The sequence below is a fragment of the Balaenoptera ricei genome, chromosome 4 (genome assembly GCF_028023285.1).
Source record: "Balaenoptera ricei isolate mBalRic1 chromosome 4, mBalRic1.hap2, whole genome shotgun sequence".
In the NCBI taxonomy this organism is placed as follows: domain Eukaryota; kingdom Metazoa; phylum Chordata; class Mammalia; order Artiodactyla; family Balaenopteridae; genus Balaenoptera; species Balaenoptera ricei.
The window spans coordinates 65,754,939-65,774,519 of NC_082642.1; the positions used below are offsets into that span (position 1 = coordinate 65,754,939).

Consider the following 19,581-nt stretch of genomic DNA (forward strand, 5'->3'; position numbering starts at 1 on the left):
GAAGAAACTGCTGAGCCACCTCAGGATGAATCTGTCCAGATGGTGTTGATTAGATATGGTGAGGATTGGGAAAAGGGTGAAGAGTTTGCTTCAGGGACTCATCACACCATTCACATCGCCGTGGAAAGAGAACAGCAACTCTGGTAAAGAAGGAACACTTCAGATCCTGGGAGGTCAGGGGTGGGGAAGGGACCACTAAACTCTCTTGCATTGTGTATCTCTGGAAGAATGCACAGAAAGAGGATGAAGATGGGAAGATGTATTTATTCTTGTACCTATAGAATTTTGAACCATGTATTTTATGTATTCTTAAAAACTATTAAAAATTTAAAGATTAAAAAAAATGTACCTAAATCTGGAACTAAAATCTAGAAATTAACATTCCCAGCTGTAAAGCTAGGGTGCTGTATAGTAAGAACCTAAAATATAAAAAAAATAAAAATACAAGTTAGATTTTCTTTTAACAGTAATATACAAATTAATTTCTAGTATGAAAATGTTTCTAGGAATGTATATACACAAGAATAGTGTAAGCTGTTAAATTAACTTTATTTTTATTTAACTGATGAAGTTAACAGACAAATATATTTTAACGTAACAAAAATTATAATTGCTAAGTTTACCATCTACATTTTAAAGGATTTCACAATTATTTTAATATAGACAAAGGCTTAATATTTTAATTTTACCCATTTTTGAAATGTAAAATACATGATTATAATAATACCCATACTACAAATCTTACAATTTTAAAGTTTTAGCTAAAACATATGAGTCTCTGCAGGTAAAAGCTTGAGTTCTCTTATATCTATGACAAATAAAATGTATTACTAATAAAGTGCCACTGGATTAGACAATGCCATTTCAACTATTTTCTTTTTGGAGAGGAGGACAAAAACAGTATAGAGCTAGTAATTTGCATTATACTTTGTAACAAGCACAAGAGTGCTTATTTATAGTAGATATTAACCACAGTAAAGAATTCCTTTCAAGAATGATCACAACTATGACTTATGACAAGCTGTATAGTCATCACTGAATAAAGTTTATATCCAGAGTTTTAAAAATGTGCAATCTTGAACTAAGATAAACTTAAGTCTACCAATATCAAGACACAGTTTTAGGGACTTTATATAAATAAAGGAATCTCTCTTTCAACTGTAAAATAGGTTTCCACCTGTTCTAAGGAGACAGGAAGAGTGGTGGGTGGTAAAGTTTGGCAAGTATGTTTTTAGAACGTGAAAGCCTGATATGCATCGCTATAAGATGCATCTTTCATGTAAGGAAAACATGCTAATTAGATGTATACAGCACTTTTCAGGCACTTGACCTCACTTGGTAGTTACGTTGATGTTCAGATGGTTATTTAATGAAAAAACATTATACAGAACTTCAAGTCATGTTCCCACAGAACAGAACATCTGTGTTCCGTAAGCTAAATCCAAATGTTCCCTGCTAAAATCAAATAATGCCATATACCCAACTGAGAGAAAAAAATTTAATAAAGTTAATAGATTGAATTTTCTCAATTTTAAGATTTTCCACAATAAATTTTTCTTAAGCTTTTGTTGCCTATTACTTGTCTGAATGGTAGGAGAAAAAAAGGCTTGAAAACTATGAAATATTTTGCTTAGATGGTATCAGAAAATTTTAAACTGTTGACCAGTTCAATATAATATACTGTTTATGGAAATATGCTTATAGTTCGCACATTTTCTGCTTAAGAGCCATATTTTCTCATAATAAATTTGTTCCTAGTTCATATTACAGAATTCAATATGTAAACATTTTAATGTACCCAAAAAAGTACTATGAATTTTCGTTCTGTTGTCCCTAAATATGTTTGAGAATCACATCAAAGTTTGGCTCTAAAACTATCTTTGGGGTCCAGGCCAAAGGAATGCTTTCAGATATATCATTAAGGATAAGGGTCTAAGATAAGACTACCAAATTCTTTTCTAAAATGAAAAAAAATATGGCAAGATTCCAGTATAGATGTTACTAATGTTCCCATTTTTTTTCTTGAATATTTAGTATATGGTTTAAGTATGTTGATATTACAGATTTTGGTTTGTATGTATCACTCTATTACAATTTGGGAAAAATTTGCAATATACTTTCAGGCAGTTAGCTTTGAAATAATGAAACTTCAGCACTTAGCACAAACAGCCCTGAGAACAATGCATTCAAATTACAGTTCAACTAGAAATAATCTAATTGAGAAACTTTAAAGTACAAAAACAAATTCTGGAAAAGCTGTAAATTAAAAAAAAAAAGTTACCAACATTTGAGGCACTACCAGACTACAGTACTTTTAAGAGTTGGAACGACTTTGCAAAAAGAACAAACACACAAAGCTATGTGTGCACATGCACATTCATTGTGCTATAATGAAAAGTTGTGTCCCCAAATTTTATAGCCTAAACATTTTATTGCAGCATCTCTTATTAAAGATTTCATGCTCTGGCTGCAGGAGAGTTTTGATAATTGTTATAAAGCGTTGGTACAGAATTTTTTACCATAAATGGAAACAGATTCAAGAGCTTGGTTAGCAGTAATTTCAAGTGACTGACAGCCCTTGGAGGGGAGCATGAAAGAAACATCATAATTATGTTCATGATGCAAATGCTAAGTCAAAGTAGCAGTAATTTGATCTATTTCAGAGGGTATACAACTTTGTAGCGAATAAGGTATAACAAAGTCTTCACAGTAGAAATAAAATACGTTGTTCTAGAAGGAAACAAATATTCCACTTGTTACTATAATATTGTATATAAATTGGTGAAATGCCTACAGACAAAAAGGTATCACTGTATAATCTATCAAGGTGACAGTCTACATTCTATACATGGTAACTTTGACATTTAACATTTGCTACAAAAAGTACAACAAATACTAGGAATCAACTTTTAACATTTCTGATGTCAAAAAAGAATGAAGTCACTTCTGTTCTGTTAAAAAATATGTTTCCTGCTTCCTTTTAATACAATTTATAAAGCTTTTCTAAATGAAATATATTGTTCTAGAGAAACATGTACTAACTTATGTGAAAATAAACAGTCCCATATCTTTAAAATCTATACTTATAATTAATTATATGACAGAAGAGTATTTAAACTTCATTATAGTACTTAAAATGAAATATTTAAGCATAGCTTTTGCCATTCAAGATATGAAGGTACAGATGCATTATTACAATTTATATACACTTACCTCATAATTGAAAATATATTTATGTGAAGTTTGACAAATTATGAAGAACAAGGGCATGTCAATCCAGAATTAATACTAAACCAGAACACTAGTGTGGTTAACTGGGGTCATATGAATGACCAGCAAGTAACACAGATTGATAACTTTCTGGAGTTCCTGTGGGTAACAATGCCAACCAGTCACAAGTAAGATACATATTACAGAGTACTAAAAAACTAGAGCAGTATGTAGTAGACACTTAAATGGAATACTGGAAAGAATTTAGTCTAATTACTAACTGTGCTTTGGATGGGCAAAAGCTAAAATGTTATACTAAAAATGATTAACTACAACCTCAATATTTCTTGTGCTTTAGAATTCCTCTTGCATTTCCTTAAAGTATCTTGCTTCTTCTCCAAATGGGTTTGCTGAGGCCAATACAAGATTTAAAAGTGTGCACAAATTAAGTAACTAAAACTTCGGGATCTTCTGTTCCTAATGCTATTTCCAGTCACTGAGTAGACCAGTTACAGCATCATACATATTTTCTTCTAGATGATAGGTACAAAGGCCTTTCAGAAGTCAAAGTATGATGAGAGAGGTCTCATAATGAGTCTTAGAGAATGAAGTTATTACTGAAATGGTGATTTTGTTCTAAGTTGCACTGCAATATAATGACTGGTATTGAGTCAAAGGTCCTCACAAACCCTGTGACAATGCCTAGAATTCTGGAAATATAGATATGTGATCCAAAAGACTAAACAGAAATGTAGCAGAATCACCTAAAATACTTCTTTAAATAATTGTTTATAGAATTTTTTCCTAGATATATTTCACACCAGTAACTGAATTAAGTCACATGACAATCAGATAAAATACATATACTTCTTAAGTTAAATAATAATTATCACACAAAGTGACTTTTCTTCTATGATTCACTTTCATGTTAGAAAAAACGTACATAAACTGAACAAATGTTCCAAATCAATTTAAAGTAAGAATTTCCAGTTTTGTCTAACAAATATTTTGATGTCAAAAAAGTCTACTTAAAAATGGCTGAAAAGGAGTGACTACTACAAATACCAACATTTATTCAACATAATTAATAAAAAGTACTGCATAGTATCCTGTAAAGCAGGTCACTCCTTTAAATAAAGAGAGAGAGAAAACAAGAGTTAAAGGCAAAAACACAAATGGAAACTTCCTATTTTTATGTTGAATACAAAGGCCTCAGATAAAAACCTATAGCTTTAACCAACATCCTTTGCCACTGTCCTTTGAGTCTTCCCTACAATATGACTTGCTAACAGTCACAAAACAGTTTAATGCCTCTGTCAACCACAAGAAAGTACTAAAATCACCATAATATAGGTTATATTAAGTCTACCAGCAATTTGGCAAAGAACAGAATGACTGAGGTAATACAGGTGGGCTGCACATGGTTACTAAGATAACTGGCACTTTTTGATAACATGATTTTTAAGGATCTGTACTTGCCACACCCATGCTGAAACTCTGACAATTCCAATCCATAATCTACTTATTCTATGATATTAAGTTTGAAATTAATGCAGAGCAATTCAACTTAAATGTGGTGCTTCAATACCACTAGATGCTACATTGTTTGATTTAAAACCCTGGTTTATTTATCATTTAACAAAAATTTAGGAACGATTTGCTCAGACAAATCACATCTTCTGAAGCTATCTTGTCTGTTTCTTAGACTTACATACTGAAAACCACAGGAAAGTTATAGGAAAGACACCTACAAAATTTAAAAAAAAGAATTATACATCTTGATCATTTTTTTAAATTACGAATTGCCTGCAAAACTAACTCAGCACAATTTCAAAACAATTAAAAAAATAAATGAGGTTGCTTATGAATGCCATAGCTTTGGTGACAACTTAGAACCAAACTTTGGATCTGCAGTTGATCCAGACCTAAACATTTTGCTCATGCCTGATGTTCCCATTTATTTGCAGGGCTTTATGGCTACAGCACATTCTTCACTCATTGCACACATGACAGACACCTAGAAGGAAAAAAATGTAGGCAAAAATTTATTCAAAAGGCAATACATATATAAGATATAGTTAATTCATCATACATTGGATATTTGTGGATATTTTATACATATTGATTTTGTAAAGAGGTATTCCAAGACCAAATAATCTACTTTTTTTACAGTTTTCTAAAGCTAAATTTCTCAAATTGTGGTTTTTAAGAAAAATTCCAGGGAACAGGAGAATAAGAACTATAAATGTTTCAATACTTATTAGACGTTATACTTCTGAGAGTTATAACAAAGATAAAGTAAGTCACCTTCACTCTTTAGTATTCCCATAACATCCTTTCTCATCCTTAAGAATAGTTCAGGCGGATCTTCAAAACAAATTCAGGGTTGACAGTGTCTATGTAGTAAGAAATGAACTTTGATACTTTCTTTGGTAATGGCCATGTTAAAAGTTATCAGAGGAAAACTGCCTAGTTCTAGAGATCATTTTCAACATTTCATCAGTATTTAAAAGCTATATTTCACCTATAGTATTTTATGCTAACTAGTTTAGGTCAAAGTTTTTATAAAATGATTTAAAAAAACAATCTCTCCATAGGTCTGTACCTGCACATCTTCACCTGCATTGTATTTTCCTTCTATTTCTTTGCCTAGTTCACCTTCTGGCAGCTTAAGATCCTCACGAACTTCACCAGTTTCTGTCAGCAGGGAAAGGTAACCATCCTGTATGCATATCAGCTATTGAAAGAAATTATATCATTTGCACTGATTAGATTACACCCACTACTTTGTAATTTTTACATAAATTGCCAACTATATTAATTTGTATCAGTACACAGTAATACGTTAATAAATTTTTGGTGCTTAAGAATGCTACACATACAAAAGCATAAAATAGGTATAGACAAAAAATGTAAGTTCATTCCTTCCTGCACTCTCCCCTCCCCCAAATCTCTACGTTATTAAACAGTTTAGGCTTTTTAATAGAGTATACTGAAGTTATGTACACAATATATAGTTGCTTTAAAAAATAAATGGGATATTATAAGTATTTTTCAGCAAGTTGTTTTCACTTAATATGTCTTAGAAATCTTTCCGTTTTGGAAAATATGGACCTAGCTTAGTCTCTCTAATCATTTCACAACTGCAAAGTTATACTGTAACTGATTTAACCATTTTTGTATTAATGGGCATAAAAGTTATTTTCAGTTTTTCACGATTACAAACAATGTGTTTTATAATTTGATTATGAACAAACTGAAGTGGAAAATTTTTGGTCTCCAGCTCACTGCTAACAACACTAGATTTTTTTAAAAAAGAAAAACATTAGCTTGTTGATGACATTAATGAAACAAAACCAGTCATCAACCTAACCTGCAAAAAAGAACAGTATTGGTATCACTGAATTTCTTTCATTACAGGTATGAGGAAACTGCCAGGCCACATTAATTTATTCTAAAAGCATGTACACCATCAGTGTGCCTAGAATTTTAACAATTTTTTTTTTTTAATCAGGGTATTGTTGCTTTACAATGTTGTGTTAGTTTCTGCTGTACAACGAAGTGGAGTTCCCTGTGCTATACAGCAGGTTCTCATTAGTTACCTATTTTATACATATTAGTTAGTGTATATATGTCAATCCCAATCTCCCAGTTCATCCCACCCGCCCTTTCCCCACTTGGTGTCCGTACATTTGTTCTCTACATCTGTGTCTCTATTTCTGTCTTGCAAACAGGTTCATCTGTACCATTTTTCTAGATTCCACGTATATGCGTTAATATACGATATTTGTTTTTCTCTTTCTGACTTATTTCACTCTGTATGACAGTCTCTAGGTCCATCCACATCTCTACAAATGACCCAATTTTGTTCCTTTCTGTGGCTGAGTAATATTCCATTGTATATATGTACCACATCTTCTTCATCCATTCGTCTGTTGATGGGCCTTTAGGTTGCTTCCATGACCTGGATATTGTAAATAGGGCTGCAATGAACATTGGGGTGCATGTGTCTTTTTGAGTTATAGTTTTCTCTGGGTATATGCCCAGTAGTGGGATTGCTGGGTCATATGGTAATTCTATTTTTCGTTTTTTAAGGAACCTCCATACTACTCTCCATAGTGGCTGTATCAATTTACACTCCCACCAACAGTGCAAGAGGGTTCCCTTTTCTCCACACCCTCTCCAGCATTTATTGTCTGTAGATTTTGTGATGATGGCCATTCTGACTGGTGTGAGGTGATACCTCACTGTAGTTTTGATTTGCTTTTCTCTAATAATTAGTGATGTTGAGCATCTTTTCATGTGCCTCTTGGCTATCTGTATGTCTTCTTTGGAGAAATGTCTATTTAGGTCTTCTGCCCATTTTTTGATTGCATTGTTTGTTATTTTGATATTGAGCTGCATGAGCTGTTTGTATATTTTGGAGATTAATCCCTTGTCTGTTGATTCATTTGCAATTATTTTCTCCCATCCTGGGAGTTGTCTTTTTGTCTTGTTTATGGTTTCCTTTGCTGTGCAGAAGCTTTTAAGTTTCATTAGGTCCCATTTGTCTAACAGGTTTTATAAAAGGCAATCACCCAGCATACCAGATGCTACCATTGACATACACAAAAAGAGTTAAAGACATGGTCCCTGGTCCCCTTCAGCCACTATGACATAACACAGGCATACCACAGAGGTAGAGTTTCAAAGCTCTCCTCTATGGCACTACCAACTCTGGCAATGGCTTTCCACAGAAACCCCACCTACCAGCGGAGATTTCAGTTTTTGCACATGTCTACAATCTCAAAAACAAAAAACCATCCTCCTGAGCCACCACAAACACTTTTAATTAATCTTTTGGTCACTCAAACATTTGTGAGGTAGTTGGCAGAAAAGCAGGAAGCAAGGAGGTGGAGACAGAAGTGTAATTTTTAAACAATTAACCACAGACTCATCTTTTTTATTTCAGCTCTTTTAACAATTCCCTGAAGTAGAACCTGTCAATTTCAAGAGTTAAAGGTTCCCACTCCACTAGTGACTGAACCACATAAACCAAATAATAATACTGATATTTTGGTATTTATATGGTATTTTATTTTTTAAAAGGAATTAATAAAATAAGCCATGGGATGAAATTTAAAGCATTTCAAATACAAAAAGATACAGACATATTATAAAACATCTACTAAAATATATATTTATAAATATTAAACATTAAAATAAATTGCTATAGAAATAAAATTTAAAATTTCAAAAATAAAGCTAAGCTACAGAAAAGTAAAATTAAATAATAAAAATGAATTATTTGATCTTCTTAAATAAATTATTTATTTAAAAATTTTCAGATATTGAGAAAAGGTGCAAAAATAATGCAATGAAATCCTTTATCTTTTACCTAGATTTACTCTTTGTTAACATTTAACCACGTGCTTTTTTTCCCTCTCTGTATATATGGAATATATAAAATGCATACCATACACATTCTTATTCTTTTATTTTTGCTGAACCATTTGAGAGTAAGTTTCAAACATCATGACTCTTCAGCAATAATACTTCACTGTGTTTTTCCCAAGAACAAGGATATATTCTTACATAACCACAGTTTATTTTTCAAAATCAGGGAATTCAATATTGCTAACATATTATTCAATATATAGTCCATATTCAAATTTGCCAATTGTCCCAATACTGTCTTCGATAACAATTTTTCCCTTCCAACTCCAGGATCATGCCTTGTATTTATCTGGCTGTCATGTCAGTTTAGTCTCTTAATTTGGAACGGTTCCTGACCCTTTGTGTTGCATGACATTGACATTTTTGATGAGCACAGGTTCACTGTATTATAGAATGTTGCTCAGTTTGAGTTTGTTTCCTAATGATTCAGCTAGTGCATTTTTGGAAGGATTACTACATATATGATGTGTCCTCAGAGTATCACATCAAGAGGCAAATTATGTCACTATGTCCTATTACTGGTGATATTAACTTTGATCACCTGGCTAAGGTAGTATCTGCAAGATTTTTCCTCTCTCAAGGTACCACTTCCCCTTTTGTAATTTTCAATCTTGAAAAAAATAGCTAACGGTGTCATTTTTGTGTTTCAAGCATATTTCTGTGCAACTTTTTCAATCTTCCCTCAAAGCCCTCTCTGACGCTGTAGAGTTGGAAGGAGAGGATGGTAAGAAAACAGTTATAAGTCAATTCTAAATATTTCCTTCTGATCCTTCACCTGTAAGCAATCTACTTATTTGATAACTCTGAGATGTTTATGAACAATTTTTTTTTTTGGTAGAGAGAGCAATCATTTTGCTAATAGCAAGCAAGGAGACAGGAGAGGGCAGGGTCAGAAAACTTGTAATACAGGAGCCAGGCATGCAGTGGTGTAGCAAGCTGCTGAATGACATCTGAAATTATACCATACACCCAAAATCCTAGTACCAGAATGTGGTATCTGTCACTTCCTACTAAAAGAATCCAATGTATGGTGCTACTTCTCTCCATAGGGCTCCTGGGCAAATGGATAATTCCAGGTACAGAGTAGGAAGTATACAAGATGAGAAATCATGGTGCTATTAAAGACCACTAGATCCATATCAAAGGGATTCAGGAGCTAACCAGAATAAGGTCCGGAATAAAGAAAGAACAATTTGAGAATCAATAATGATAATAACTACAATGGACTGAAACACAAATGTGTTTAAATGCTTGAGTTCATAGTGAAAAAAAAAATTTCACTGGTCATCTTCAGTAGATGCCAGGAAACCAACTAATTTTGAAAACTGGTACTTAAAGGGAAAGAATCAAGTATTTATATTGGCTTTCCTATTATATACTGTACCACAGCGTAAACAAAAAAGCTGAAGGAAACTTTCTCTTATAGAAGTATTCTGGCTTTTAAAGAAAAAAAAAGTAACAGATTATTACTTTGTCTCCTTTAATAAATTAATGGATTGAGGCAATTATTACATATCTAATAACATCACAAAAAAATAAACCATCAGGGGCTTCCCTCATGGCGCAGTGGTTAAGAATCTGCCTGCCAATGCAGGGGACACAGGTTCGAGCCCTGGTCCAGGAAGATCCCACATGCCGCAGAGCAACTAAGCCCTTCTGCCACAACTACTGAGCGTGCGCTCTACAGCCCACAAGCCACAACTACTGAGCCCACGTGCCACAAATACTGATGCCCGTGTGCCTAGAGCCTGTGCTCTGCAACAAGAGAAGCCACCACAATGAGAAGCCTGCGCACGGCAACTCAGAGTAGCCTCCGCTCGCCACAACTAGAGAAAGCCCACACACAGCAATGAAAACTCAACGCAGCAAAAAATAAATTAAAAAAAAAAAAAAAAGAAATCATTAGACTCATTTACTTGATGGTTGCACAGAATATCACCTATGGAGTAATTTTTGTTAAAGAAAAGAAGAAGAAAATAAAAATCTAAAGTGGATCTGATCAAGTCTGTACGTCTAATTATCAATTTTCAGGGAATATGTGGGACAAAGGAAATGCAATTAGCAAAATACAGACTGCGTGGAAGTCTACAGAACAACTTATCTAGTTTCTTCATCGAAAATGGAGGGGAAGAGAGAGAGAGAGGGGGAAAGAAGGAAGGGAGGAAAGAGAGGGAAGAGAGACTCAAATGCACGTCTGAGAGAGGAGAACCTATAAAGTAGATTTAAGAGATACCTCAACCAATTTCAATGCATGGACTTTATTTAGGTCCTGATTTAGAAAAACTGTAAAACAAAAACAGTAACTATCACATCTGAAAAAGCAAAACGTAAACAAAAAAACAAAGACAATTAGGAAAATGTAGATATTGATTGGATATTTGAAGATATTAAGGAATTACTAATTTTGGGGGTGCCACAGTATGCTTTTTATTTTTTACAGCCCTTACCTTTTAAAAATGCGTAGCAAAATATTTGCAGATGAAACGATAAATGATATAATATCTGGAATTAGCTTCAAAATAAACAAGAGGTAGAGGGTACAGGAAATAAAAATAGATGGTGGGGTATAGATGAAACAAGACTGGTTATGTACTGATAATTGTGGAAGGTGGATGATGGGTACGTGAGGTTCATCATATTTTGAAAATGTCCACAATAAAAAGTAAAAAAGAAAAATGCTATGGTATATAAGAATTCTAGAAAGAGCACTGTAACCACTAAATAGCTGGGGGTACAGGGAGCTGAGGAAGCAAAGCATGAACTAAAAGGAAGGATATGGGGAGAGTAAGTGACTGCAGATTCTAACCATGATGTGGTCTGGTAAGAAAGAACATGAAAAAGGAGAATTATGGGGGAACTTTTTTGCTTGTATTTGTATTATTGGTATACAACAGAAGAAGGCTGGAGAAGGAATAGCATCATTACAGGTGACTTAGCCCTAATTTCTGAATTTAATTTTATTTCTCAATCTATTTCAAAACAGTCAGACCTTTAGGTAAGACCTCCTCCTTTCTCCTTCTTCCTTTTCCTCTTCCCCCAGCACTCTCAAGCTACTTCTTTAGAGCTGCTGGTCCCTGGGGGAACTGAATGTTTGATCATTGTTATCAGACAACACAAGGAAATAACGCTATCATCAACTAGAGTGTTATCTGACACACCAAGCCATAAAGTTGGGTATGCACAGCAGCACTCCATCATCAAGTGGAAGCTGCACATGTGAGCTCAACTTGAGCAGCTCCTGAAAGCACCAACAAGTTGTATGAGACTCAGAAGCACCTTCTTCTGCAACATCCACAATTTCTCCCTCAACTTGTACCAATGACTTTGTGGGGAGTTCCCTATTACCAGCTGACTGAAAAACAAAATTCAGAATGGTTTCTAGATGGTTATGCATAGTCTGATGAAACTATTCAGAGGTGGCCCTGAAAGACAGTGGGGATGAGAACTTCATGTACTGGACTTGAAAGAAGAGGGAACCAAGGGTTTGGATTTACACTGATTATGGGCAAGGGCTAAGAGTATGGACGGAAGGTCAACAAAACTGAAAGAAAAAGATGGGAAAATTGCTGACAATAAGGTCTGGGAAAGTGGTACGTGGAGGGACCTCTCCAAATAGTTAGAGAATGTGTCCATATAAATGCTTACCAAGGGGACATGCTACCAAGGAGGCAGACAATTAGGTGACAAGATGATTCTACCTGTGAATGTCATTTAGCTTCTTTTTGTAGTCTTCCCAGTCCTTGTTCAATTGGCTCACAAACAATTGGCCATGGTGGCATGGGCTCAACGACACCGGTTTTCTCTCACCAAGGCTGATCTGACTACAGCCACTGCTGGTACCTCACAGCAGAGACCAATACAGAGTCCCTGATATGGCACCATTTCCCCAGGGGAAGAGCCAGCTACCTGGTAACACTGTACTCCCTCCATCATGGAAGAGGCAGCAGTTTGTGCTCACTGTAATAGATCCTTACTCCACATATAAACTTGCCTTTGCTGCCTGCAGTGCTCCTGCTAAGATCTCATCTGAGGATTTGTAAACAGTCACATTACTGTCAGTACCTCACGTAGTATCATTTCTGGCTAAAAAATTCATTTGACAGGCAAAATAAAAAGACAACAGGACAATGCTCAGAGAATTCACTGGTCCATGTCCTCCATCATTCTAAGACAGTTTGCCTGTGTGCATTTGCCTACTGAAGACTCATCTTTGCCTCCTGCTGAATGACACTCTCTGGGCCTGGGTGCTGTTTTACAGGTTAAATATATTCCAATATATGGTACTATTTCTCCCATAGGTAGAATACACAGGTCTAGGAACCAAAGGTAGGAGGCTCTTCTCATTATCACCCTTAATAATACTGTAGCAAAATATCTGTTTCTTGTCCCTGCAGTACTGGGATCTGCTGGTTTAGGGGTTTTCTACTCCAAAGAAAGACTGCTTTTACCAGGGAACACAAAGATTCCACAGAACGGGTATAAATTATAAAAAGACTTTAGGCACAAGGAATTCATAGCATCATTATTTTCTTTGTTGTTCTATTTTAAGTTGCAGCAACAAAATTCAACTCCATATCCAAAAGACATACCACTTATTTGAAGAATATACTAGGATTTAATATTCACAGTTTTGGCAATTCATCAATAATCCAAAGATGCACAATATACACTTTAACATGTCCTGTAGTGATTAGCTTTCCTTCTGAAAAGTGGTCTTTAAATGACAGGTAAAACTTTAGTAAATGCAGAAAAGGCATTTAACTTGTGGTGTAGTGCACAGGAACACAGAACTTTCTAAAGAAATATGACTCAAGTACGTACCAGAGTTTGAACAAGCGTTTCTATATTTAAGAGTCTGGGGATTCCCAAAGGTGTCTGGGTGTATTTGTATTTTATGCCATCAGTGAGCCCCAGATAACCATAACTACTTTTGGGGGAATTGATGGAAATTAGCAATTCCAATCCAAGCTACATCTTGGAATGGAATTTAGGAGACAATTTTCCTTTCATTCTGAACTTATGTTAAAATATGTAAAATTAAAATTGTAAATATTGATACATTTCTTTTCCTAAACACTTACTTTTTAATTATTATAATGAACAGATATATATATTTCACTTTAGCTGACTGTCAAACTGGCACTTGAAATACTGAATTCAGCAAATACAAAGGACTACATGTAGCTAAATAATAAGTAGAAATTTAATCAAGGCACTTGGAAAGGTGAGTGAAGACCACCATAGGACAATAAATATAACTGGAAAGGCTCACGGAACTAATTTTTTTTAATGAACAGAAATAAGTATTCTATGGTGACTTGATAATGAAGGGATGTGATCACTGAGTGCTCGCTCTGCAAGGCACTATTCTAAGAATTAACTAATTAAACCTCACAGTGATTCCATGAGGAGTTTATTATTCTTATCCTTATTTTATAAAGAAAGGCAGGTGAGAGATTAAATAACTTGCCAACCAAGGTCATGCAGTTAGTAAGTGCCAAAGCAAGGATCTGGACCCAGACTGTTAGGCTTGAGTCATTCTCTTATCCGCTCTGGAACACAGACTACATGCCAAAGGCTGGGACTACGGCGAGGCAAGTGAGGCACTTATCTTGGGTGCAAAATTTAAGGTGGCGCACACACACACACACACACACAGACACACCCCTCAGTGATCAGGTTAATGTAATATTTTTAAAAATTAGAATTAATGCATAAATTCTATAATGAACAAAATATCTGACAGGATCAGGCCCCTGTGTAGCTTGGCATTGTTTCTGGTACTGTCTTTATATAAAATTGTGTGCTTGAGGCAAGGGCCTCACTCACCTCATACCCCTCATCCTAGTCCAGGTCCTGCTTTATCTCAAAATAAAACCCAAACCAAAATTTTCCTTTATGTTAAATCTTGAGCTCCAATCAATGACTGGCTAATTTGATCACAGTAGTAGTCATCTGAACTACTGATACCATCTTTCTGAAACACTCAAGGGCAAAAGCATTGTATTTTGAATGAATATTAATGAATATTGAATATTCAAAGCATTCACACGTTAAGGATGAAAACAGAAATCTATTTTTGGCAAAAGAAAATTCTATGCTTAGCTTCAGTTGGCTGTACTATCTTTACCTCATTGAGTAGTCATGTATGCATTTAACAAATGTTTATTGAGCGTCCACTATATGCCATGTCTAAATTAGGTGCTCCAAGAATATGGAATGATTAAGTGAAGTTTTTATACAGGAAAAGGGGAAGCAGAAAAAAAACTACTTTTTGGTACATATCTACTTATGAGAGAATTATGGGGTACATTTTCTCATTAATCTTCATATTATCCCTCCTTTGTAGATGAGAAGACTGAGGCTCAGAGAGGTTGTGTAATTTTCCAACATCACCCAGCTTGAAAGTGGCAGAACTAGATCAAAACTCAGATCTGCCTGACTTAAAAAAAATCTTGCTATTATTATACTAAGACAATTCAAATTTCTATGAAGACTCCAAAGCAACCTAGAAAACATTTGTCAGTGGGAAAATGAAAATATAAAACTGCTTACTAGATTAAAACTGTGCAAAAATATGTTTACATATGGACAAAAAGTAAAAGGAAATCATTGGATAATTGCAGTTAATGGTGACATTCTTTAAAAATTATACAACACAATATGAGTTATAGAAAGGAACAAGTTTAAATTGGGTAAAACGAATTCGAGTGTCACACTTGTATTTTTCACTATGTAAAATGAAAAGAGTTCTATATATAGTATGCTTGATAAAGAAATTGCAGACTTTCCAGGAAGACTTTAGTTATGATTAATCTGAGCTCCCACATTCTATGAGGTCAGTGGTTTGGTTACCATCAATACTCCAAACAAGAAAATGCTATCATTAAACATGACTTATCCAAATGCATAATTGGAACTAAAACTTGCAGTTTATACCTATAATTTAACAAAAGGCCACAGCATGGTCACTGAATACAAATAAAACAATTACAAAGTTTTAGTATTTTCTTCACCAAATTCAGTGACCATACACTTTATCCTTTGTATGTATGGCTTTCAACTTATTTCCCTATTTAAGAATACCAAATTCTGACACACATTCACTAATACACACAAACTTGGTTGGTGGAACATGAATTCCAATAATTTCTTGAGAGTCTTAGGTCTGGTAAGGGAAAAGAAATACCTGGAAAGTATTTACAACAAAGAGAAACAATTTACAACAAAGAAAATAGTATTTTTACTAAACATTGGACTCACAATATGGAGTAACTTGATTTGAGAAATAATAAGTGTTCAAATTTTTTAAAATGCAAGAATGTTCAACAGTGGCAAACCAGCAGTCATCCTAGATAAGGTACAAGTGTTAAATAGCACTATCTATTTCTCCAATTTCTAAAATAAGTGGTACTTAACAATTGGTTAGAAAAACCTACAAAACTACTTGTGGGTTTTATTAAATTACAATGGACAGTAAAAAGTATTTGCACCTTTAGGAAACAAGCAGCATTCTAAAGGAAATTAGTACTTACTTGATAATCATTTCTCTTAATATTTGGAACATCCATGTTGTGAGTAGAAGGGCAAATATCTTCATATTTTTTGCCCGTGAAAATATCAATTCCAACAAGGTGAACCTAACAGAGACGGGAGAACAGGAAACTGTTTAATCTTTGCCAAGATATCACTCATTACATACACAGATGCATAATACCAAAGCTGATTATGACAGATTCTTTCTCCTTCCAAGGTCATCTAATTTTACTTTCTTAAAAAAAAAATGTAGTGGTCATACAACTGAGAAGCAGTGAACAACTAGACAGTATCATGACATATCAAGACCCAATATCATATACTCTAGTAATTCAATCATAAGAGTGATTAAGAAAAATGAATTTAGGTTCGTTAGAATGATGTTAGAACAGGTTTTCTCATTTGTAAACTGAATAGGTTGTCTAAGTCACTAGGATTCAGGAAAGTTTCAGTTCCCCGTTAATGAAACATTATAAGGGCCCAAGAAGGAAATGTTACCTTTCAGTATTCAAATAGCTGATCACCCAGTAATTGTGGGAAGAAAAAAAAAAAAGTGTCATTATACGCTTATAACTACAGAAACCTCATGTTCTGTAATGGAATACAAATGATCAAAATCCCAACACCAAGAAAGACCTGGAAGGGCATTTACCTTGGCATGACCGTGCTTTCCAGTTTTGGAAGTTGACATCTCCACTATTTTGCATGGCCGTCCTTTGAGCACCACGAAGCCGTTTTTGCGCAGGGCCGAACACTGCATAGGGTAAGTGCTGGAAGCCCCAGCATCTCCAGTAGTGAAATCAATTTCGTCCGCCATGGTGGGCTGGGGAGATGGTTGCTTTTCTGAGGGTACTATGCAAAAAGTTTGTTTGCTTTTTAACAACTGGCATGCAGGCAGGGAAACGCCTCATTTCGGAGAGGTTACGAGCCACGCATCATGGATCTATTATTTTTGCATTTATAGAACACCCACCCAGAACAGTGGGGACTTTCTAACTCCGGCCTTACAAACTTTTCCATCCTTCGGTGGGGAGGTGGGAGGGAAGTCGCAGAAGAGCTCGCTGGGGGGGGGGGGGGGGGCGGGGATACCCGCCCAGGGTGCTCACCCGCGCTGGGGGCAGCAAATCCCGGCCCCCACCGTCCCACTGCAGGAGGAGCCGGTGACTTTCCCGCACCGCGCCGCGCCTCCCGGCCCTCCGCCACCGCCCGGATCCTCACTGCGGGGGGCCCAGCCCAGGCCTCATGTCCCCACGAAGGATGGAGATAACAGGACCTGGCCAGCAGCACCTGGCCCTCGGGCAGCGGGAGCGCACTTCTCCCCCCAGCCCGCAGCGCCGTCACTTCGACCTCTCAGACGCCCCCTGTCCTGCCGGCATCCCCGGCCCGGCCCGGCGCCTCACGGGCCTGAGCCTTGGCGGGTCCCGCGCTCGCCTCGGGCCCCCTTCCATCCTTCCTCCTCTCCACGGTCGGGGCTCGGCTCCGGCCGCCTTCCCCGGCCCTGCCTCGCTCCGGTCGCAGCCCCACCACCTTTTCCCAGAGTCTTCACCTTTCAGCAGGGAAAGAGCGCCTTTCGCCTGCGTAACCGCGCCAGTCCCCCACAGCTGCGGCGGCGGCAGCGGTGGCGACCGCGGCAGTTCCAAGAGACGGGGCGGGGCCGCCACACTTCCCACACCCCGGCCTCCCCGCCCTTTCCCGCCCCCACATCAGCCCTACTTCCGGGATAGGCCCCGGCGCGTCATAGGCACCGCCCTCTCGCGCTACCATTGGCTACAAGGTTCCTGAGGCCCCTCCCAGTCACGTGAAGAGCGCCCTGGCAACCCCACGTGCTGCGGATTAGTGCACTTCCGGCGTGAAGAGCACTTTCTGGAGTTCGGTTGCTGAGGGTAAACTCGCCGGCAAGGAAACTTGCTCCCTCAAACTTTTAGGTTCGTTATGTTCAGGTCCCAGTCGAAGTTAACAAGAACCAAGCCACGCACTCGGTGGCCCTTGCTCTCAGGCGCGTGGCGGTTGTCATGTGACGGCTGCCAGAACTCTCGAGGCGTGGACCTTCAATGGTTGTGCCTCGTGGCTGTGGAGGGAACTTTGTGTTCCAACTTCTGGCCCAACTTGCAGCCCTACTTGGCGTTGAAAACCATGCTTCTTCCCCGAGGAAGAGCCCGAGTGCAGTATTTTATTACGTGGCTCCCACTGTGGGTTTTGCGGGGGACCCTAGCCACCCATGATGAGATCCCAGCAGCCACTGCCGCTGCAGCTCTGCCAGGATCAGCAGCTCTCTCAGGGGTGGCAACTCCTGAGACGTCCGAGACATAAAAAGCAGCGGTGAAATGACCTAACTCACTCCTCACATCAGAGGCTGTTATGGAGTTTTGGAGGCGAATGGGTGTCTGACTCCTACTGCATTGTCCAGCAGAAAGATGTTCTGCCAGACGCAGCTCTTCCTTCCTCCTGGCATTGGCATTTGAGTTTGAGGTATGTCCGTACGTCGTTAGACCAGCTGGGTTGTCTTGGAATCAATGTGGAGCCAATAGCAACTTCAATAGGATTAGGATCGAGATTCTTAGAAAGAGATGCGTTCTCCTTTTCTCAGTGTTTTCACAACCCACCACATTCTCCTACCTTGGAGAGGTGACCTTTACCCCAGTTTATGTGGCCCTGTGATTTTGTATTGCTGTCTCATGAAAAATCCCATTTCTCACTTTCCTATGTGACTCTTAAGTTTTTTCACAGATATTTCACACATGTTGTCTAATCTAACCTTTACAGTAAGTAAGAGGACTCTCTAAACTGAGCTCAGCCTCTAGCTAATATGTGAAAGAGCCAGATTAGAACCCTGGTTCATGAGTCCGCTCTGCTTTTCCTTACACCACCTAACCTTTCCCTATTATTATTAGGACAGTTACAAATATTTTATAGAGTATTTATGTAAGCAGGTAGTGCATTATTCCTTTAATTTTGACTGTTACTCCTTTTTTAACTTCAAATTTACGAAGTTATAACTTATACAAAGTGGAATTTACCCTTTTTAGTTCTGTGAGTTTTGAAAAACATAGGCAGCTATGTAACTACCACTATAATCCTGTAAACAAGATATAGGATATTTCCCTCATTTCAGAAGTTTCTTTGTGCCTCTTTGTGGTCAGTCCCCTCCCGCCACACCCAGCCCCTGGCAGCCATTAGCGACTACTCTTTAGTCTACATTTTCAGTTGTGGAAAAAGGCAGAGAAAAGTTGAGTAATTTGCCCCAAATTACACAGCTAGCAAGTCAGAGAGCCAGGATTGAACTCTAAGGCAGTTTGGCTCCACAATCACTGCTACCACCATATACTACCACATACTGCCTATATACCACCATATACTGCATTCACACAAGATTTGGATTTGGTCAAATGATCCAGCGTC

The 19,581-nt window shown here is 37.1% G+C and overlaps 1 protein-coding gene across 1 annotated transcript; it reads right to left on the reverse strand.

Annotated features, from left to right (window-relative positions):
• Nucleotides 1–3,155: 3,155 nt before the first annotated feature.
• EIF5A2 (eukaryotic translation initiation factor 5A2) lies at nt 3,156–17,868 on the reverse strand. The gene is made up of 5 exons (XM_059920515.1): nt 17,729–17,868; nt 16,835–17,034; nt 16,182–16,286; nt 5,816–5,947; nt 3,156–5,227 (listed from the first exon to the last, which is right to left on the reverse strand). Exons 2-5 carry the CDS (start codon nt 16,997–16,999, stop codon nt 5,168–5,170), a joined length of 462 nt encoding a protein of 153 aa, XP_059776498.1. The 5' UTR covers nt 17,000–17,034; nt 17,729–17,868; the 3' UTR covers nt 3,156–5,167.
• Between the last annotated feature and the right edge of the window lie 1,713 nt (nt 17,869–19,581).

Bases quoted from the DNA above. Each gene is read 5' to 3' on its own strand.
- EIF5A2 (XM_059920515.1), bottom strand. From the start codon at position 16,999: ATGGCGGACGAAATTGATTTCACTACTGGAGATGCTGGGGCTTCCAGC. The intron at 16,287-16,834 runs GTAAATGCCCTT...CGTCTCTGTTAG, and splicing joins GAAAGCACGGTCATGCCAAG to GTTCACCTTGTTGGAATTGA. The intron at 5,228-5,815 runs GTACAGACCTAT...TTTTCCTTCTAG, and splicing joins ATGCAGGTGAAGATGTGCAG to GTGTCTGTCATGTGTGCAAT.